Raw genomic sequence first — 23,039 nt, forward strand, 5'->3', positions numbered from 1 at the left:
TGTAAATGCCTTGAAAATGATAACTGACATAAACACAGCTTCTTTGTTCCCTAGTGTTCAGTCAAGCAGTAGCGTAACATTAGCGTAACCTGACATTTTAAGAAAGACGACGATTGTACAACTGAGAGTTGTAAATAAAAAGCAATATCGCATGGGTTGTAGTTTTTTGAAAGGGGAGTGAAGGTATACTTTACTTTCAGGGGTCAGAATTTCCAGGATATCTCCTCGTGTGCCTGCACATGCGTCGACAAGACTTTCAAGAAAGTCACAAATGTACACCTGCACGTTCATGTAGTTCTCTGAACAGCCCATCATGTGGCAGATACAGGGCAGGAGCCTCAGGTAATGTTCAAATCAAACATCAGAACGAAGGAAAAAACTCTGATCTCTGTGACTAGCTTGTGACACGCCGCACCAGATTGTGACGTTAGCTGGATTGTGCTAAAATGTGTTGGGTTTCCACGCAGACTATCCTACGCTTTGGTTTCATCCTGTTCCACCGCAGTCTACTAAGCAGCGGGCCTGTCTAAGCACTGCCTCCATCAGTGTTCCACCACTGTACGCTGTTGATCTCACAATGTTCTCTCCTTCAGAGCCTCTGCTTTACCTTCTCATGCCTCGTCTATCCTTCCAGCAGGCCCGTGGATGAGAGCTGCTCGTGGCATTTGACCCATAACGTTTGACGATGCCATGTTGGTTGGCTTGCTAACGCTGAGATTTCTCCACCAGCCATAGCGTTAAAAATATAGACAGAGCGCTGTGATTACGTGCTCAGGTTCTTTTGCCGAGAGCCTGCGCCATTACAAAAACAGGAATGGTCTGCACTTGGGACGTGAGCAGTGGCTCCGGATTGCAACGCCCGACATGTGGCAGCACTAGAATGGTTAAAAAGAGCGCTTCGGTGGCTTTCAAACATCCGCCCCTCTATGCGATCTATTGTGCCAGAGAGAAAGCTCATGGATCTCTGTCCATGGATAAAATGACACCGCAGATGCTACCATGGAGCTCATTGTGTTTCAATCAATCATTTTCAAAGTCCTAGACCACAGGAACCCGGCCGCCGTGGCCGAACTCGGTGTGATCTTCTGGGCTTGTGCCTCACCCTCACCCTCACTGTGAACAAATACTCATGGACTCAGCAGTAGCTACAGTACCACTAACAGTGCCAGATGTTATAAAGTTATATATGTTATAAAGTACATAATAACACTGAGCCAGAAATACACCACGGACACCATATCTCTACCTCTGCGACTACAAAGACTGAATACTAGACTAGTGTGGACGTGCGCTCACTCTATGCTTTAACTCCGTGCCACTAACCCAGCTTCCACATCTGAACACTGGCTTGTACTTCATTCTGCTAGCGTATTCAAGCTACGACCAACATGTTTAAGAGGGGAGAAGAAGAAAGGTGGGTGTATAACAACCGTTTTCAGTCTATAGTCTATCAAATACTACATCATCTGGTCACTTTGTGACTTTATTGAAGGTTTCACGATTCCCCATAAGAAGGTGATTCTCACCGGAAATCCGGTGTTCATAGACCCACATATGTCCTTCAGTAGAGCTGGCCTGCTGGTCTTTCTGCTTCAGTGTCTTTACTGCAGTGTGTGTGCTGCAAGAGGGAAAGGAAGGAAGGAATGTGGGGAATTCTGCTTTAGCTCCAGTTCACATGGCTAATCTTTATCGCCTCTGGACTTGATTTCAGATTATTCTTTCCAATGACCTACATTCAGAAAAATCGTCCACAGGTCAGTCTGGGAAAATCAGAGCAGCCTGAAATGAGATCAGATGAGATCAGACCGCCCTTTTGTTGTTGAGTTGTAGGAGTCTACAACATGCGTATCAAACTTTTATCTCAAATCAAAAAGTGCAATTTCAAATGAAAAACATGAATTGGATGTTAGTATAACTTTGTTACTCTGTGTGTGTGTGTGTGTGTGTGTGTGTGTGTGTGTGTTAACCCTTAACGTGATTAGTCCTGCTTTGTGAGTCTCGAGGAGGAGGAGGAGGAGGAGGGGCAGCATTGTTAGGGAGGGAAAACCACGTCACCCTGTCAGAAAGTGTAATCTGCACCGGAGAGACAGTTTGGACTCCAGCTTCTGTCTCATCTCGCCGTGTCTTCTAGGAGGTTTTTACACAAAGATGCAGACGGGATTTCGGGTAAACCTGAGCCCTGTTAAAGAGCCACTGGGCTTCATCAAGTTGGTGGAGTGGGTAAGTGAGGCGCACTGCTCATCCGCTCCATTCTGCACTCCTTCTGCTGGACTTAGCACTTAAAGCCTCAACAACTAACACATTATAATCCATCTGTAAGAGGTCTCTTTCTTTCTTTCGATTAGTGTTTGCATGATCTCCTGTTATGCGTCAGGGTTGTTTCCACCTTTTTATCTGGTGGGGGTTTTTTTGTTTTTTAAAAAAAAAAAAAAATCTTTACAAATAGATGTGTTTGTTTTTGCATGTGTTCATTCTCATACCTTTCCCTGGCTGATCTTTTAGTAGTCATCGATTAGATCCTTGGAGCCATTTTGCTCAGCAGGAATTGCAAGAGAAGTGCTTTTCCCAGCACCAGGCACATTCCTCCCTCAGAGCAGGACCCTCCTTTTCTCCTGGAGACTTTTGTTAGATCACTTTAAAAAAGCAAAAGCAGAGCTGATATACAGATCAACATAAAAACACACATCATGCTCAGGTTTTATTCTTGTGGTCTAGTTATATGGCACCACATAAAGTTGCGCTTTTTCCTAACAACAACAACAACAAAAGTTCATGAGTCAGCAAACAGCTCGTACAAAGAAGCAGAACATCTGGCAGAAGTCTGCTCTGTGCAGGAGCTGGTGATTCAGCAAACCCCATTTAAAACTGTATACCAGATGTTTAAACCAAGCGCTGCGGACTGGGACATGGATATGTAATATAACCCTTCCCTATATTTCTGCTGTGTGAGACTGTGGATGCGTTTCCAGTTATACACACTTCAATAATCTGTGAAAACAACACTCGCTCTTTGTCCGTCTTGGGATTTCAGCTCACCAGTAGCACACAAGCTCTCGTATTGTAGTGTAATGTTTTCTTTATTGGTTTACCAGATACAACAAGAACAAGCTCAGTACATAGAGTACTGAACACACACACTAGGAAAATCAGCTCATATCACATGTATCAGCTGCTTTCAAAGCGCTTCACTGCCTTGCTCCTGACTAACTTTCTCAGCTTGTCCATCCTTACACACCACCTCACAGCCACACACTGTTTTCAGGTCCTTTCGTGACATACCCGCCCACGGGGTAACTGCAGAGACTATGGGTGGTCATTTGTGTTAGATATTTTCTAAAACGAGCTTGGGAGTCAGAAAGGCGCTGGGTAAATTGAACACATACACAAACAAACCTTAACTGCAAAGCTACCTATATATCCGCACTCGATGTGTCAGTGTGTACCTTTACGTTTACAGCATTTAGCAGACACTCTTCTCCAGAGCACCTCGCGGACGGGAAAGGGCTGAGCAGTTGAGGGTTAAGGGCCTCGCTCAGGGACAGTGCTGGCATTTGAACTCACAGCCTTCCAATCAGTAATGAATTACCTTCACCACCGAGCTAGCGCAACATACCTGTCCTGCTTATGTACAGTAGCTTATAATGTTCTATAATGCTGCTATAAGACACTTTTTACTATTACGAGACCCTTGCTGCTAGCTTTTACCCGATATTGCTGTTAACACTTATTTACATGTTTATTTTTACAGAACACTACTCTGTTGTTCTGTCTAGTCCTGTCTCGTCTCATGCTGTTGTGTATAGGGTTTGGGTTATTTTTTTTGTGTTGCACCACGGTCCTGGAAAACGCCATTTCCTTCCAATGTATACGAGCTATAAAGATTAATGATAAAACCCCATGTGACTCTGAACGGCTTTTATACCTGATCTGTTTGTTTCTCTGACCAGTTTGCGGCTCTGTTTGCCTTTGGATGCTGCGGCGGTTACACTGGCCGGAACGTGATTTCCCTGATTTGTGGCGATGGAAAAAACGAGACCCTTAATGCCACTTTCACATACCCATTCAGGTAGGTTTTAACGATACAGAAACACTATTAACTTTCATTTGAATACACTGTGACTATTGTTACTACACTAGTGCGATGGGAAACCATAGCGTCATGAGACGGTATAACGCAGGGGTGTCCGATCTTATCCGGAGAGGTTTTCATTCCGATCCAGCAGGAGCCAAACCTGATTCCACCTGTTTACATTTACATTTATTTATTTAGCAGACACTTTTATCCAAAGCAACTGAGGAAATACAAGCAAAGCGATATATCAAGCGGAGAACAACACAAGTAGTGCTACTGTACAAGATTTATAATTGAGTTCTAGAGAAACAAAGTGCGCAGAGTCGAGGTGTAAGAGCCAGAGTAGGTTTTTAATTTTATTATTATTTTTTAATATAAATAATGTGGGGGTTGGCATTGTAGGGGTTAGTTAAGTGCTCACGGAAGAGGTTCAATTCAATTCAATTCAGTTTGATTTGTATAGCGTGTTTAACGATGGACGTTGTCTCAGAGCAGCTTTACAGAAACATATAAACACAGGATATGGATTTTAAGCGTGTGAATTGATCCCTATTGAGCGAGCCGGTGGAGACGGTGGTGAGGGAAAAACTCCCTGAGTTGTTAAGAGGAAGAAACCTTGAGAGGAACCAGACTCAGAAGGGAACCCGTCCTCATCTGGGTAACGACGGATAGTGTGAGAGTAAAAGAAAGTTCATTATGGGTTTTATATGAAGTCTGTTTGTTGAACTAGTCCACTGTTCACTAAAGGAGACCTGAGTGTAAAACTGTAAGAGGTAAATGCAGTCCCAAGGCCATCGCAGCAACTGTAGTCCCAGCAACCACAGCAAGAACGTCCATGTGGAATTGAGGTCCAAATCCATTTCCATGGTACTTCAAGTGGTACCGTCCTCAGCGATCTCCAGGCTGTAGCCTCCTGTTGATGAGAGCTCCATCCAGAGGTAGGGCATCAGGATGGATCAGGCAGGTCTGGAGTGCAGAAAGGGTCAGGATCACTGGCATCTCCATAAAATCATGTGTGGCTCCAAAAGAGGTGGGTCTTTAGTTGTTTTTTGAAGATGGTGAGAGATTCTGCGGTCCAAATTGAGGTTGGAAGTTCATTCCACCACTGAGGGACAGTTAGTGTGAAGATTCTGGTAAGGGACCTTGCGCCACGCTGAAGTAAGCCTTCAGGAGAGAGTTGAGGTAGGAGGGCGCTGTTCCAGACAAGGTCTTGTAGGTGAGCATCAAGGCCTTGAACTTGATGCGGGCAGCTACAGGAAGCCAGTGAAGGGAGATGAAGAGGGGTGTGACATGGGTTCTCTCGGGCTGGTTGAAGACGAGGCGCGCTGCTGCATTCTGAATCATCTGAAGGGGTTTGATGGAGCTGTCCGGGAGGCCCGAGAGTAGTGAGTTGCAGTAGTCCAGTTTTGATATGACATGGGCCTGGACAAGTATCTGTGTAGCCTTTTCGGTGATGTAGGGTCTGATTTTCTTGATGTTGTACAGGATGAACCTACAGGACCGTGCAGGTGTTGAGATGTGGTCTGTAAAGGTCAAGCTGTCATCAAAAGTCACCCCGAGGTTCCCGACCGTCCTGGTTGGCTCGAGTGTGGTTGAGCCGAGCTGTACAGTGAGGTCGTGGTTGATTGAGGGGCAGGCTGGGATGACGAGATGTTTAATCAGTTGATCTTGGCTTTCGATAGACTCAGGTGTGGCTTAGTGCTTAGCTGGAATGAAACCCTGCACCCAAGATTGGACATAAGATCGGACACCCCTGATATAGTGCTATAGATTATAACATCACAAAAAACACATTAGCATGTCCCCTGGAATACAAGTTTTTTTTAAACAGAGTAGTCTGCAACTCTCTCTTATAAAATAAACATAGGTGCATATTTATATATATATAATATAAAATTTACTACAATACCATTGGGCCTCATTTATGAAGCTGGATACAAATAGATTTATGTGGAAATAGTTCATACAAGCGTGTACACAAGAAGAAAATCCTACTCGTGCTCCTGAGCGTGTGTGTCCACTACTAGTGATCACATGGTTCCTGACAGATTCTTAGTGAAGTCGCAGGATGTTGACATGTGTTCCTGCTCTGTTCTTTACACAGGTTAAACCGAGTGCTGCTGGTTGAAGACAATGTCACTCTGTGTAACCGCAGCGCGTCTGAAACACATCTGATGGGGGACTCTTCGTCCTCGGTGGAGTTTTTCGTGGCCGTGGCCGTCCTGGCATTCCTCTACTGCATGGTAGCTCTGTTGGTTTACGTGGGCTACATGCACGTATACCACGACTCTAACTTTGGCCCGGTGTTTGTGAGTATGAGTATTACTGAGTGCTGTTTACACGCATTATCTATACCATACACCTCAAAGAGAAAATGGTGTTTTATTTCAGTCTCTGTGATTTGTAGGATTTTTTGGTGACAACAGCATTTGCTTTCCTGTGGCTGGTGTCCGCATCGGCCTGGGCTCAAGGGCTGCAGAAGGTCAAGCATGCCACAGGCACAGAGGGCATCAGCACCAGTCTGACGTTATGCAGAAAGCCTGTCACGTGTGAGGTCACAGAATTTTCCAGCATGCGCACGCTGGATATATCAGTGGTAAGTATGTTGACTATTTCTTCTGATGTGCATCATTTATTTCATTAAGTTCATATTTAGTTACATTTGCAGCATTTTCTGTTTTGTGTAGGTGTTTGGCTTCCTGAACCTGATCATCTGGAGTGGTAATGCCTGGTTTGTTTACAAGGAGACCTGTTGGCATTCACAGACGCGCAACTCTCAACAGGAGGCAGAGCGTGGACGGGGCCCTGGCCCTATCTAGAGGCATCTCCCAGGCAAGCACATGACCATATCGACCCACAAGCTCCAAGGACTCTTTTGTTGCAAAAGTGAATTAGGATTCTGCCTCATTTGTGTAAGCATTTTCTGTTTTCTTTTTTTCTCCTCATACTCAAATGCATTCAAATATATAGTCAGCATGAACAGTCCACTCTATACCTGTGCCAGTTTATCTATTATTGCATACATATAACCTCAGCATAGAGTCCCTTACCTTGTTAAATGCAATTTGTAAAACAAATTTTTCTGTGATCAAATTTTCATTGGCACTTTTTATTATTATTATTATTATTATTATTATTTTTTTTTTTTACAGCTTTCATTCATGTGTGAATGTGATTTCTTCTAGTATAATATGTTCCTGGAACAACATTCATTTTTACCAAACACTAATCTACCATCTAGCACGCCTGATACATTATTATTTTTTTTTACTTAGCTGTGCATTTCAGCTTTTCCAAATGTAGTAAATATACTGGGAGATTGGTCGTAATTGGCTGTAGTCCACTGTTTAAGCCCGTTTAAGCCTGTTTAAGGTCATTTCGAGTAGCTGAGGAGTGGGAGCACCACTGACGATATCACATCCAGGAAAACGTCTTACTTGGAAAATCTTGTACACCTTGAGCATTGTTTTTGAGTATTGTTTCTTTTTTTTTCCTGACTACTTATATATCTGTGAATGTTTATAACTTTTAATACATTTTTTTTTGTGGCAATATCTTTTATATTTAATGAATAAAGTGAGATTGAATCTGACTAACTGAGAAAGCTCATTCCTACAACGAAGAAATGTGAGCAAATGTGGGTATAAAACACCTTTTGTTTGTGCTTTTACCCTGTGACTTCACTGATTGCCATTCACCCTGGGAACAAACAAAACATTTTTGTTGAAGAGAATGCCCCGATATTCCAGTAAGACAGCTTAAGCTTTATTTCAAACGCTGGCTTTTTTTACAGCAGCAGATTGATGGATTCATTAATCTGATCATCTCAAATATGTCTTTATATAAAAAACATATTGGCTATACATTTTTTTAATCCTCTTTTTTTTTTAAATATATGAAATGTATATTAATTGTCAGTTACCAGGTTATCTAAATCACCTAAGCACTCATCAGTTATAATTATATGATACACTTGATGACCAAAAGTATGTGGACACCTGACCATGACACTCATATGTGGGGTTGGCTCCCTCAGCTCACTCTTCCGGGAAGGCTTTCCACTACATTTTGGAGCGTGGCTGTTGGGGATTTGTGTTCATTCAGCTACAAGAGCATTAGTGATGTTGGTATGTCGAGGAGGCTTCAGTTCCAGTTCATCCAAAGGTGTTCAGTGGGGCTGAGGTCAGGGCTCTGTGTAGGACACTCGAGTTCCTCCACCTACTTCCAAACCCTAACACACCACGTCTTCATGGAGCTCGCTTTGTGCACAGGGTCATTGTCATGCTGGAACAGGTTTGAGCCTCTTAGTTCTAGTGAAAGGAAAGTGTAATGCTACAGCGTACAAACACATTCTATACAATTGTGTGCTTCAGACGTTGTGGGAACAGTTTGTGGAAGAAGCACATGTGGGTGTGATGGTCAGGGGTGCACATACTTTTGGCAACATAGCATGCAGCCAGTCAAGTATTTGTTCACTGAGTGAAGCTGCTTGTGGATATCTACACTCGGGTTAAGTTTTTATCACATGAATGAACTGGATGCAGTGACGAGCAGAGCCGAACACAGCCGAGCACAGCCGAGCAGAGCCGAGTATGACGTCACGCGTTTCGCCACTCTGGCTCGGCTGGCTGCGAAGGAAAAAAAGGGGGGGAGCAACAAGAAGGAAGAGCAATGGCGACGCTGGCTCGCCAACTACAAAGTCCGGATCCGTTCACCAGCAAATCGCGTCCCGTCCTCAGCAGCGCGGCAGACTTCCTCTCCCCGGACAGTAGGTGCACGCCGTCGTCCTGTTCTCCGCATTTAACGTATGTTTTGCACTTGTTATCGATTATGTTATTTTTTCCTACGGAGATTGCGCGTATAGCTGCGTGTCCTGCACGTATCTGAGAGCGGCTTCAACACACAGCCCCGTCCGCCATGTCGCCTTCACGCGCTTCTGCCTTACTTCTACCCTGTCGATGCGCGCGTGAGTGACACACACCACTGCGAGTATGTCCAACTTTGGCCCGTGCGTGTGCGCGCGCGCGCGCGCGTGCGTGTGTACGCCGTGCACAACCGCTTCGCCTGATAGAGACAGCCACCTAGCTACTATTAGTTGAAGTTGCGCGTGCCACGACTTTATCTGCTTCCGTCGCTGAGGGGAACAGAGCTACGTGTTGGTGTGTTTACGACACTGCTGATCGGTTTGCGAGCGCAGGAAGGTGTTAAAACTCCGTGGGGGAACGGTGCGCTGTCATGCCAGTGGGCGTTCCTCTCTCCTGACACTGAGCGCGCGCGCGGCACTGACATGTTGCTGCGGACTTCAGTCATCAGTGTCTCACTGTATTCAGGGGAAAGTAGCTCAAGCACGCTCAAAAAGTCTGTAGATGACGTCATGGACTACTTGGCATATTCATGGCTTCAGCATGATCATATGCATATCAACTTACAAACGAGGCTATAGGAAGAGGGAAGTTTTTTAGAATAGAAAATTAAATGAATAGAGTTTTATTGGAATAGAACATTGGGTGATGAGTGATTGGAGCGTTGGGAACGGCGGTGACGAGTGATTGGGCGTTGGGAACGGCGGTGACGAGTGATTGGGCGTTGGGAACGGCGGTGACGAGTGATTGGGCGTTGGGAACGGCGGTGACGAGTGATTGGAGCGTTGGGAACGGCGGTGACGAGTGATTGGGCGTTGGGAACGGCGGTGACGAGTGATTGGGGCGTTGGGAACGGCGGTGACGAGTGATTGGGGCGTTGGGAACGGCGGTGACGAGTGATTGGGTGTTGGGAACGGCGGTGATCAGTGATTGGGTGTTGGGAACGGCGGTGACGAGTGATTGGGTGTTGGGAACGGCGGTGATCAGTGATTGGGTGTTGGGAACGGCGGTGATCAGTGATTGGGTGTTGGGAACGGCGGTGACGAGTGATTGGGTGTTGGGAACGGCGGTGATCAGTGATTGGGTGTTGGGAACGGCGGTGATCAGTGATTGGGTGTTGGGAATGGCGGTGACGAGTGATTGGGGCGTCGGGAACGGTGGTGACGAGTGATTGGGGCGTCGGGAACGGTGGTGACGAGTGATTGGAGCGTCGGGAACGGCGGTGACGAGTGATTGGAGCGTCGGGAACGGCGGTGACGAGTGATTGGGCGTCGGGAACGGCGGTGACGAGTGATTGGGGCGTCGGGAACGGCGGTGACGAGTGATTGGGGCGGCGGGAACGGCGGTGACGAGTGATTGGGGCGGCGGGAACGGCGGTGACGAGTGATTGGGTGTCGGGAACGGCGGTGACGAGTGATTTGGGTGTCGGGAACGGCGGTGACGAGTGATTTGGGTGTCGGGAACGGCGGTGACGAGTGATTGGGGCGTCGGGAACGGCGGTGACGAGTGATTGGGGCGTCGGGAACGGCGGTGACGAGTGATTGGGGCGTCGGGAACGGCGGTGACGAGTGATTGGGGCGGCGGGAACGGCGGTGACGAGTGATTGGGGCGTCGGGAACGGCGGTGATCAGTGATTGGGGCGTCGGGAACGGCGGTGATCAGTGATTGGGGCGTCTGGAACGGCGGTGACGAGTGATTGGGGCGTCGGGAACGGCGGTGACGAGTGATCGGGTGTTGGGAACGGCGGTGATCAGTGATCGGGTGTTGGGAACGGCGGTGACGAGTGATTGGGGCGTCGGGAACGGCGGTGACGAGTGATTGGGGCGTCGGGAACGGCGGTGACGAGTGATTGGGGCGTCGGGAACGGCGGTGACGAGTGATTGGGGCGGCGGGAACGGCGGTGACGAGTGATTGGGGCGGCGGGAACGGCGGTGACGAGTGATTGGGGCGGCGGGAACGGCGGTGACGAGTGATTGGGGCGTCGGGAACGGCGGTGACGAGTGATTGGGTGTCGGGAACGGCGGTGACGAGTGATTGGGGCGTCGGGAACGGCGGTGATCAGTGATCGGGGCGTCGGGAACGGTGGTGACGAGTGATTGGGTGTCGGGAACGGCGGTGACGAGTGATTGGGTGTCGGGAACGGCGGTGACGAGTGATTGGGGCGTCGGGAACGGCGGTGATCAGTGATCGGGGCGTCTGGAACGGCGGTGATCAGTGATTGGGGCGTCTGGAACGGCGGTGACGAGTGATTGGGGCGTTGGGAACAGTGGTGACGAGTGATTGGGTGTCGGGAACGGCGGTGACGAGTGATTGGGTGTCGGGAACGGCGGTGACGAGTGATTGGGGCGTCAGGAACGGCGGTGATCAGTGATCGGGGCGTTGGGAACGGCGGTGACGAGTGATCGGAGCGTTGGGAACGGCGTGTTCTTTGGAGTGTTATTTTATATAAGAGGTGTGTGTTGTGTGCTGTAAGCGGCTGTAAGCGCGGTGTAATAATCTCAGTAGTGTGGACAGGCCTGGTCATGGCATTTGGCTTGGCTTCGTCCAGCTGCTGGGGAACACACCGTCTGTCCATTTCTCACTCACTTAGCAAAAAGCTAGAAAACACTGTTTTTCTCAGATTGTGTTCTGGCAGCAGCGCTCGTTAGGCAAGCGGCCATAAACTACACTCTTATTATTTTCCCTGGTGGAATTGAAGGCAGTTTCTGTTGTGCCATTGTAAATACATATATTTTCTCGTGTTTGTGTGTGTAAGAGTGTCTTCGACTGTAGTTTCCCCCTGATGTGTACTTGGGTTGATGTTAGGACTGCGACGTGCAGCGTGGCAGAGACTGCGGTCTCTTTTTATATGTATCCAGTACACACTTCTCCTTGTCTGGCCCCAAAACATATTTCTCTAGTCTCATCCAGTTACAGATACAGGTTATCAGATTGGTTCAGTCTCTATTAATAACCATCTAATGACACTAGTTTTATTGCTCTCATCAGGAGACTACTGATAATAATATTCCCTTTATCTGCTGATGCTCGGAGAATGTTATCAATTCTGCTGTAGTACAGTTTAAGCATGAATATCACTCCATCGGCTTGAACAAATATTTCCATGTAAAAGTGCAGGTTACTTATTAAAACCATGTCTTCTAATATTAAAGCGGTAATCTGGCTTTATTTCCAGATGTGAGATTCATGCGCAGATGTTGTGTTGTGTAGCTCGGACAGCAGTGTCGTGTCCTAACTCATCATCCTTCTTTCTTTCCTATAGATATGCACGTGTATGGTCAGATCCCAACCTGTGAGCACGTCTCTCACGCCGTATGCAATGTTTGTGGGCCAGTCGTTAAACTCGTGGGCTTCCCGAACCGTCACGGTAAGTCTGTGGAGCAAACACCGAGCAGGCGGTTTATCTCTACAGCAACGTGGCGGCCATTTTGTCACAGTGACGGGACACGTCGTACTCTCAAAACGTGTATATTATTATGCAGTTCTTATTATCTCTAGACTTGTGTGTAGAATAATGATAAATATTCGAGTTGAATGTGTTGTGTTGGCGGAATCAAAAAAAGCGTGGCTCTAATAACTAGCCAATCATCAGCCATATCCATTTCAAATAAAATAGAAAAGAGAACACATCCGTGCCGCGTGCTGTAAATGTCCGTGTCCGCTCGATTAATTATTAATGATGTTTCTGTCTAATAGAGCGGGGCGATACGACCATATAATTATCGATATCGTGAGAGGTTACGCCGTAGTAAGCTTTTCTCAAAATCCGGATGTGATCTCTCTTTATTCCTCATTTAATGGTTTTCTTGTTTAAATTCTAAGCTGATGAAGCGTTTGATTTTTTTTTTGTACTTGATTAATAAAGTTTCTGTGGAAAACGCTACACGCTGTGATCTGGTGCGTTCGAGAATTGCAGTGCTGTGTGATATTGCTGTCGTATCGCTCAGCCACGCAGTCTGACATGAACCCGGTCGTTTGTTGTGCTGTGTTTTGCACCCTGTTAAATATATTGTAGTTTCTTTTCTTTAAAAAGAAAGAGGTTCTGTCGAGTGGTTTGGACCGGGGTTGTGCTAAACCGTAGCCTCTTGCGTCAGTTTGCTGAGCCCAGGACGATAAGAAGCCAGCCATACACCCTTCTCTGCGTGCGAGGAGTTGTGTGGGGCACGTGTAAATCATATTCACGCTCATTTTGTTTTCTCCATGGGAAATCTGTGTTTATTCTGAAGGCCAGCCCACATCTGAGTGTTTAGTTTAGTTTTTTGTAGTGGTGAAATGATTGGAGCGTATGTAATTGTATGGAGAGAGAGTGAGAGAGTGTTTCTCACAGTGTCTCGTTGTTTACTTTCGCTTTTTGCTCTGCTCGGCTCACATCTGCCTCTGGTCTTGTGCCCTGCTCACGTGCGCTGGCAAGAGCGTTGCTGTCTGTGCAGTAGGTGGTGACACGCATGGAAACTTTCATCTGCGCACGTCGAGATCACGCCCCCTGCTGGCTGTAGCTCTGGCGAGGAGGAGGAAGAGGAGGAGGAGGGGCAGTCGTGGAAAGGTTCTCTCCGTGTGTGTCCCAGTGCCTCCGCTCCTCCCCGGTCACTAGGCTGAGACAGGAGTGAGGCACAATGCAGCTGCCAGGCTCTCGGGGCACAGCACAGGGGTCACCGACTCCCGGCTATTCAACTCCAGCACTGCAGCTCACACACAGGAGAGAGGGAGAGAGAGGGAGAGAGAAATACTTCCAGTTTGTAAGACACGCTGTTCCATTTTTCTTTTCCTCTCTTTGGTTCTCTCTCTCTGTGTTTTGTTCTTGATGGCTGCTGACAGAGAAGATGCTGCTTATGGTCTGAATGTGTGTGTGTGTGTGTGTGTGTCTGCCTGCATGGTGTGTGTACCGGGGCAGGGCTAGGCCTAGCTGGCGGTCGTCTTCCTGCTGTTTGCCGACCGGATGTAAACAGGCAGCTGATCACTGTGTGTGTGTGTGTGTGTGTGTGTGTGTGTGTGTGTGTGTGTGTGTGTGTGTGTGAGAGAGAGAGAGACATGTATGAGCATATGTGGTGCTGTTGATGTGTTTCTGGTTTCTGTGGCCTGTCGGGCACAAACGCTAATGCTAACTTAAGCGCACACACACACACATACACACACATATATATATATATATATATACACACACGCACAAAGGTTTTTTTGCAAGATATCAAAAGTATTTGATGGTAACAGTCTGTGTTTTTTGTTGTCAGATGTTTAGAAATGAGTTTATTTACGGTAGCTTTTTAAACCCATTTTGATTCTAACGTGCTCGATTAGGTTTAAAAGTGAAATAAAACAGGAACGGTACCTTGGCATGAAACAGAAACGTGAACATTCGAACAAAACCCAGATAAACTGGTGCTCTACTGAGTAGTAACGAGGGTCGTGCGAGACGAGGAAGAGATCACGATCGGGATCTTCTGTACACAATAAGAGTCATGATGTGCATCCAGATTTCCTAACAAACACTAAGCAACAACAAAAAAAAAGAGTAGGTTTAAAGATAACCGTTAGAAATAAGTTCGGCGACGTGTTTATGTAGACTGCAGAAAACCTTCTAAATTCTTCTTCTAGAGTTTGTCATTTTTATTTAAAAAAAAAAAACAACAACAATCTTTCAGATGTTTAACCCTCACTGACCTACCATTAGAGAGCTAATCCTAAACCCCCCAAAAGACTAATCTGACCCAATGCACCTTTAAGTGCTGGTCACGCTGCCTGATATAGAAATCATCTATTTCTCATTTATCCCACGATCGTTTACGCCGGGGTTTCACAGGGTTTCAGCGTTCCTGCTCAGAGAGGTAGCTGGATGGAGGCATTCGCTCAGATGTGAAATGGGTTTATTGCTGAACTCCTACGTTAGCGCGCCGTATCCGGATCACGAGACGCGTCTGAAACCGCTCGGACCATCTTCTGTTAGACGTGGCGTTTTTCACTGGGACCATTTCAGAATATTAGCACACAGAATGTGTTGTCCTACTGAGAGTGAGCTTCGTAATGTTTACTGCACGAGTAAAGAACAGAAAAGAGGCGTTTCGCTCATGACCCCTAGTTCGGGGGTCTTGTGTTATTTATGTTCCTGTCAGAGAGAGGGCCGAGTCTGCTGATCATAAACCAGGAAAATACGTCCTACAGAGGACGGAACTCTGGAACAGAGTTCACACTAGGCTAGGAGATCACTTCGATTTGACTCAGACTACAGCACCTCTGAGCAGGAGGTGGACTCTGAGCCACCACAGCTCCAGCTGCTTCAGACCCATGTACAGACCTGCGGCGTGTGCTCACCCAGCGGAGCGCCATCTGACAGAAATATCAGATCAGCTTTCTGTTATAGGCTGCACGACGAGACAGTCCACAACACCATCATGATTTTTAGGTTTTTAATTCTGTTTTGCAAAGTTACCGAACAACCAAATGAACTAAACACACCCGAGGTACCCTTAGTACTTACACACTAGTACCCAAAGTACCCTGTCCAGACAAATTTGAAATTGCATTTCTGAACAAAATATAAACAGTTCTTTCTAAAAAAAAAAGAAAAAGAAAAAGAAAAATAAAAGTTGCTTAAAAGGTTTAGTTTAATTTAGGGCTGCACCTAACGATTATTTTCCTAATTGATTAATTGGCAGGTTATTTTCTCGATTAATCGGATGGGGCGGGGCAAACTTCCAGTACCCTTTTTATTGTTTATTTAAAATAAAATCCACCAACCGAGTGTTACAAATATAAACTTCAGACTAAAACTTTACACAACTGTCCAATTATATAAGACTGAAAAGAACCCAACACACACACACACACACACACACACACACACACACACACACACACACACACACCCCGGAATATATATTATTCGTTTAGGACTGGAGTTTAGTTATCTGTGCACTAAAAAATAGTGCGTAATAAATACTTACATAAGTTTATATTTGTAACACTCAGTTTGTGGATCGTATTATTTCATTTTATTTTATTAGAAGCTGTAAAACTATTTTTAAGATGGGCTTCTGGAGGAGGAAGTGTTACCCTCGCCTGCACTCCGTGTCGTTGGCTTTCAGCACACTCTCTGCGATGCTTTCTCGCTGGTTAAAGCAAGAAAATCTTGCTTTTGCATATTTTGAAAACAACTGTTGTTTAAAATCCAGTAGTTCTATATAAATGATGTTGATTTTTATTTATTTATTTATTTTTGTCAGCCATGCTAAACGAATTCGAGGGGGAAATGTAAGCCAAGGACCTGCCTAGAGTGTGAGCCGGACTAGCAAATAGAGTAAAACAACTCGGGATGCCATGTCTGATCATTTTCAGCTCAACGGTCTTTAAGTATCACAATATTCTTGGAATACTTTAATCCTTCACAATCAAAAATCGTCATATCTACCACCCCTAGTGCCGCCCACTAATCCCAACACAGGTCAGAGGTCACATCATTGTCTGTGGGCTGGTACTCGAGTGAGGTTTGTGTCTGTTCAGTGGTTCGCTGGCGTACGAGTCTTCCCCAGGGCCCCTCTCATTTTCTGTTCAAGAATACGAACAACACAGCTCCTACACACAGCACAAGCGCTCTTGGCTGAGGCACGCTGTCCAAAAAAAAAAGAGAATAATGTCTGGGTTTGGCGTCACTCTGGCAGCTGCCACAATGCGGTGAACTATTATTATGTTTTGCAAGTGTGCTGTGTCTTAGTGGTAATCAGGGCCGGCCCGTCAATTAAGGAATATACGTGACTACTCCTCTCGTGGCAGATTCTGACCAAATAGATGTTGGGTTTCTTTTTTTTTTTTTGGCTCAGATCCCAACACTGTAATCAGATTGATCTGATTAAAACTTCCATTGCGTACTGATTCAGAGAGCGTGAACATCAGTGTGAGGTCAGTTCGTGATGTCATTAATCATTCACGATTGATTGTCTTTACATCTATTGTAATTCGACGATCCGAATTGGCTTTCTACTGAAATGTCCCTTCTGTCTACGTGTGACAAATGTAAGTTAGTTCACCAGCTAGCTGAGCTATGCTAGCTCGAGACATGTTAGGCTAGTTGGGGTTTCTAAGATCATCCACAAGAAAGGATACAGGTGTAGAGGCCAGTCAGAGTGGTTTCTTGGGTGTTGAAAGGTATTAGACAATGTTTATTTTGCCTAAATTATAGTTAATGGTTTAACATGTTCAGGTTGAGGGGGGACCCACTCGTCAACTTAACATAATCCAAACTCCTTAAAGCTGTTTTTGGTGATCGGTTGGGCTGAAATTGGGTGGATGTGACCATAGCATGTGATTTACATCATGTACATTCTCATCAGTGAGCCCTCATGTCTTGTGGATGAGGAAATGTTCATCCTGGAAGAGACCACGCCCATCAGGATAGAAATATCTTCATCACGGAATAAAGATGCTCAGTCAGAATAACTATGTTTTGATTTGGGGTGACCCCCTTCTCTGATTTGTCACTCATCGGTATGTTGTTTGATATCTGCTGAGAGATTCATGTTGTTCAAGTGTTGTTTTTTCAGTCGTTTGTGTCATTTGCTATCTGATTATTATTTTTTTTTTTTAAAGTTTGTATATAGGTATATATAGAATTCATGTATATATTCTAATATGTTTATTCGAGTTGATTGAAAATTAGCATGATGTTCAGTGGTGCTTTAACTTTCGTGAACCCTTTAGGATTTTCTGAATGTCTGCATAAATATGACATAAAACATCAGATTTTCCTAAAAGTAGATAAAGATAAACCAATGAAACAAAAGAGAGAAAACTATTACACTTGGTCATTTATTTATTGAAGAAAATGATCCAGTATTACATATCTCTGTGTGGTAAAAGTATGTGCACCTCTGCTGTCAGTATGTGGTGTGACCCCCTTGTGCAGTAATAACTGCAGATAAACGTTTGGGGTAAGTGTTGATCCGTCCTGCACATCGGCTCGGAGGAGTTTCATCCCGTTCCTCCGTACAGAACAGCTTCAACTCTGGGATGTTGGTGGGTTTCCTCACATGAACTGTGTGCTTCAGGTTCTTCCACAACATTTCTATTGGATTAAGGTCAGGACTTTGACTTGGCCATTCCAAAACATTACCTTTATTCTTCTTTAAACGTTCTTTGGTAGAATGATTCATGCGATTAGGGTTCTTGTCTTGCTGCATGACCCACTTTCTCCTGAGATTCAGTTCATGGACAGATGTTCTGATATTTTCCGTTAGAGATTGTTGGTATAATTCACAATTCATTGTTCCATCAGTGATGACAAGTCGTCCTGGACCAGATGCAGCAAAACAGGACCAAACCCTGACACCATCTTTAGCAAACTGCAGAAGGGCAGCAATGTTCTTTTTGGAGATCAGTGGCTTTCAGTCCTCTCTCACATTGACTAAAGTTCCCCTGGGTTCCTTCCTGACCTCATGGACTATTGCACATCTCTCTCTTGGAGTGATCTTTGTTGGTCTCCACTCCTGGGGAGGGGAACAATGGTCTTCAATTTCCTCCATTTCTACACAATCTGTCTGACTGTAGATCGGTGGAGTCCAAACTCTTTACAGATGGTTTTGTAAACTTTTCCAGCCTGATGAGCTTCAACAACTCTTTTTCTGAGGTCCTCAGAAATCTCCTTTGTTCGTACCATGATACACCATGTCTGTCTGTCTGTCTGAATCGCCCCACTGACCCATGACAGGCTTTGGTAATGCATATTCATGAAGCATTTGACTTCTCTCAGAAGTGGGATGTTGGAATTTCGTCATTTTCGACCCATGCATTCAAGCTGCAAAATAGGAAAAAACATGGACACCTCCATGTTCATCTATTGTTAGTGACAAGCTAGTGAGCTAACTGTGATGAGTGATGTACACCAGTCAGCCATAACATTAAAATTACTGACGTGTGAAGAGAATAACGTTGATTATCTCATTACAGTGGCATCTGTCAAGGGGTGGGATTTATTAGGCAGCAGGTGAACAGTCAGTTCTCGAAGTTGATGTGTTGGAAGCAGGATAAATGGGCAAGTGTAAGGATCTGAGTGACTTTGACAAGGGCCAAATTGTGATGGTGGGACGACTGGGTCAGAGCATCTCCAAAACAGCAGGTCTTGCAGGGTGTTCCCGGTATGCAGTGGTTAGTACCTTCCAAAAGTGGTCTAAGAAAGGCCCCACCTGGCAACTTACAGGACTCGAAGGATCTGCTGCTAACGTCTTGGTGCCAGATAAGACAGCACACCTTCGGAGGTCTTGTGGAGTCCGTGACTCGAGCTCTTTTGCGGTACAAGGGGGACCTATGCGATAGTAGGCAGGTGGTTTTAATGTTATGGCTGATCGGAGTATATCTACCTTCTCAAAGCAGTGAATTGTATAGTCAGTGTTCTAGATTTAACAGGTGAATGTCAGTATGTTGATTTATCTCGTAAAGCAAATACGTGCATATACAGAGTAACTGTAGGTAAAGGTAAGAAGTGCTGCCTTGTTTAATGTTCATGTTTTGATCAGCTGTGTTGATTTGATGTCACTTGCTGCACTTGGGGTTTGGGAGACTGTTGAGTTCCCGAGTAGGAATTCCGACTTTTCTTTGTGGTTTTTTTCCTCTTAGTTGTAGGACATAGTCCTTAATTATGAGCTTTAGTGGAGTGCAGCATTGTTATCTCTTACAGTGTGTTTTGTAAACAGTATACTCCAACAGCTAACATCTAATGTAGTTAGCAGCTAGCATCTAAATGGAAGTTTAGCCTTTACGGTGTTTGTGGGTGTATGTGTTGTCTGTGGGTTTAACTAGTTTCTACACCTGTGTACTCACAGGTACTGGGGGAACAGTTGTACAGTGAGTAGAGAGGATAGCCGCCCCCACCACGACGCCTTCAAAACCATGCACAGCAAGAATCGTAAGTACAGCAGTACCGCTCCGCAAGGGTACTCCGTCCGTTTCTGTCCCTTTGAATGCAACCTCAATTCACTTGCTGATATTTGCAAATGCTAATGTAATTGCATGAATGAGCATGTGTACAGGTGTTCCTAATAAAGTGTGGATTGTATGTATATAGATACAGCATCTCCAAAAGTATTGGAACTGCAAGGCCAATCCTTTTGTTTTTGCTACACACTGAAGATGTTTAGGTCTGAGCTCAAAAGATGAATATGAGACGATAGATCAGAATTTCAACTTTCATTTCCTGATATTTACATCTAGACGTGTTAAACGACTTAGAAACATACGTTTTTTTAAATCGCCCATTTTTCGATTGATCAACAATATTGCAGCATATGAATGACGGGTGTTTCTTGTTGCCCAGGTGTGCCCTGTTAAACTGATTGTGTAAACAATTAATAGCTCTGAATGTTACTCTTGGTTTGAGCTCTGGGTTTCGCCTGTGAAGACTGCATTTGTTGTTAAAAGCATAAACCTCCATAAAGACCAGAGAGCTGTCTATCGGAGAAAATCGGGAGATTTCCTATTGGGGAAAAAAGAGAGAAAAATCCATCAGAGGCATTGCACAGGCATTGCGCATAGGCAATACAACAAATTAGAACGTCCTGAAAAAGAAAGAAACCGCTGGTGTACTAACACCCAGGCATGGAACGGGTCGGCCAAGAAAAACAACAGCAGTTGATGACAGAAACATTGTGAGAGCTGTGAAGAAAATCCCCAAAAACAACAGTCAGTGACATCACCAACATCCTCCACAGGGAAGGGTGAAGCTCTCACAATCCACCGTTCGAAGAAGACCTAGAGAGCAGAAATATAGAGACCGTACCACAAGATACAAACCTCTCATCAGCAGTAAGAATCAGAAAGCCAGACTGGAATTCACAAAGATGAGCCACAAAAGTTCTGGAACCAAGATGAACCTCGACCAAAGTGACAGATAGGCCAAAGTATGGAGAAAGAAATGATCTGCTCATGATCCAAAACATCATCGGTCATGCTCAGTGGAGGTAGTGTCATGGCTTGGGCTTGTATGGCTGCTTCATTGTGCATCAAACACAAGAGAATTACCGTTGCTGTTCCAGTACCTTTGGATGGGGACTGTATGTGTACAGATGTTATCTTACACAGAACAGATATTATGTGTTCACCATTTAGTACCAACCCCTCATCCCTTTTTCCCACATAGGTACCCACTTCTCGACTATTCTTCAACCTTTTGTGCTTTTAAACAATTTTACCCACAGCACAATTTGTGTTACATAATAACAAACTAATTATTAAAATATAACAATGCATTTTATTTCATTACATGGTTATTGGTCATAAAACGTTCTTGAAGATTGTCGAAGAGTTTAACAACTCAAGGTATGTATGAATAGGTGTGAATCTTCCATGCATTTAAGGCCCAAGTCATTCACTAAGTGGTTCATTAGGTAATATTTCTTAATATGATTAGAGATCGGGTCTCTAACAGAGCTGAATCAGATTTAAACGTTTGTTTGTTTTTTCACTCGTTGAGCCCACTTCCCATTCTCACCCATGTACACACAGCTCCGCCCCCAAAATTTATAATGGTTCAACTGGAGTTAGCACACTAATTAGCAAGGACTGTCATGAACGGTGATTTTTTTGCCTACAGGAGAATTACCTGTTTGTGCTAGGCGCATGCTGGTTGTCGACTGAGATGGGGGCGTTGGGAGTGTCTATAAAACGATTGTCAAGAGTCCTTCCAAACATAAACAGCATTCCAGACCGGAAGGCGGATTTCCAAATGGGTCTCCTCAACCACATAGTGCATTAGTGCTGAAGCCACGGCTTAAACCGTAATTTTTTTTTTTATCACGTTCTACATTTTTCCACATTTTCCATGTCCACTTACTAGTAAGAAATTAAAACAAAAAAAGGCTATTGCACCATGAAATTGATTGAAAACATTCAATAGTGCAATTTTTTTCTTATCAAACAGTTTTTTTCCCCTCCAAATTTAACATTGCTAGATATTATAAGTAAAAAAGTAGAATTTTTGAAATATACGAAGCAGTTAACATGGCCAATGTCACGTATTTTCTTACGTTTAAATAGAGACTTGGAAATAGTGCAGACTCGTGAATATTAAATATTCCAAATATTTTATTTTCTTTATTTGAAATAATTAAACATTCTAAAACGTTGTTTATTTCCAATATAAATGGAAAAAAATTGTGTGTATTTTGTGTATATATAAACACAAATGCTCCCCGTCCATTTTATTAGGAATACCTGTTCATTCGTGCCGTTATATAATCAGCCAATCATGTGGCAGCAGCACAGCGCAAAGAAATCATGCAGTTACAGGTCAAGAGCTTGAGTTAATGTTCACAACAAACATCCGAATGAAGAAACAGTGTGATCTCTGTAACCGTGGACATGGTTGTTGGTGCCAGTTGAGCTGGTTTGAGTATTTCAGAAACTGCTGAGCTCCTGGGATTTTCACACACAACATCTCTAGAGTTTACACAGAATGGTGCGGAAAAAAAAAAAACATTGAGTGAGTGACAGGTCTGTGGGTGGAAACGCCTTGTTGATGAGAGAGATCAGAGGAGAATGATCAGACTGGTCTGATCTGACAGGAAGTCTATAGTAACTCATGTAATCACTCTTTTTACAACTGTGGTGAGCAGAAAAGCATCTCAGCATGCACAACACATCAGGTTCCACTCCTGTCAAACAAGAACAAGAATCTGAGGCTATCATGGGCACAGAATCAACCTGGCCATTTTCCTCTCACCTCTCTCATCACCAGGCGTTTCCACCCACAGAACTCAGTCGATGTGGTTTTTTTTGTTTTGTTTTTTTTTGCACCAGTTTATAAACTGAAGTTTCTGAAATACTCAAACTAACCCATCTGGCACCAACATAAAGTCTCAGAGATCCCACTTTTTCCCCATTCTATGTTTGATGTGAGCATTAACTGAAGCTCTTGACCCGTATCTGCATGCTTTTCTGTATTGTGCTGCTGCCGCAGGATTGGCTGATTAGATAACTGCGTGAATGAACAGGTGATCTGGTTAAAGTGAATGGTGAGTGTATATATAAACCAAATGCATTATAAATCCTAACCACAGAAAGTAGACTGTTTTAGATAAGTTCAGTAGTTTCACTTTTTAAAGTAAGTAATTATTCATTTGGAACGT

General features: G+C 44.6%; 2 protein-coding genes across 14 annotated transcripts in view; both read left to right on the forward strand.

Moving 5' to 3' along the window:
• The first annotated feature begins 1,006 nt into the window (after positions 1-1,006).
• On the forward strand, positions 1,007-8,435 carry sypl1 (synaptophysin-like 1). Its single transcript, XM_053650076.1, has 5 exons — positions 1,007-2,220; positions 3,948-4,066; positions 6,177-6,381; positions 6,480-6,668; positions 6,760-8,435. Exons 1-5 carry the CDS (start codon positions 2,149-2,151, stop codon positions 6,889-6,891), a joined length of 717 nt encoding a protein of 238 aa, XP_053506051.1. The 5' UTR covers positions 1,007-2,148; the 3' UTR covers positions 6,892-8,435.
• A 46-nt stretch (positions 8,436-8,481) lies between these two features.
• Positions 8,482-23,039, forward strand: part of atxn7l1 (ataxin 7-like 1) — a 33,411-nt gene continuing 18,853 nt past the window's right edge. The window contains exons 1-3 of one of the 13 annotated variants that reach the window (XM_053650072.1): positions 18,352-19,822; positions 21,206-21,231; positions 21,506-21,689. Coding sequence is in view for 7 of the 13 variants with exons in the window: in XM_053650063.1 (XP_053506038.1) it covers positions 8,598-8,844; positions 12,197-12,301 (352 nt within the window). In the remaining 6 variants the exon portion in view is untranslated. Of the gene's footprint in view, positions 8,878-12,196; positions 13,671-18,351; positions 21,690-23,039 lie in introns of those variants that run through there. The other 12 variants (XM_053650063.1, XM_053650062.1, XM_053650065.1 and 9 more) reach the window with 12 other exon arrangements.

Source organism: Ictalurus furcatus, chromosome 19 (genome assembly GCF_023375685.1).
Source record: "Ictalurus furcatus strain D&B chromosome 19, Billie_1.0, whole genome shotgun sequence".
Classification (NCBI taxonomy): Eukaryota; Metazoa; Chordata; class Actinopteri; order Siluriformes; family Ictaluridae; genus Ictalurus; species Ictalurus furcatus.

Bases quoted from the DNA above. Each gene is read 5' to 3' on its own strand.
- sypl1 (XM_053650076.1), top strand. From the start codon at position 2,149: ATGCAGACGGGATTTCGGGTAAACCTGAGCCCTGTTAAAGAGCCACTG. The intron at 6,382-6,479 runs GTGAGTATGAGT...TGTGATTTGTAG, and splicing joins CTAACTTTGGCCCGGTGTTT to GATTTTTTGGTGACAACAGC. The intron at 6,669-6,759 runs GTAAGTATGTTG...TGTTTTGTGTAG, and splicing joins GCACGCTGGATATATCAGTG to GTGTTTGGCTTCCTGAACCT.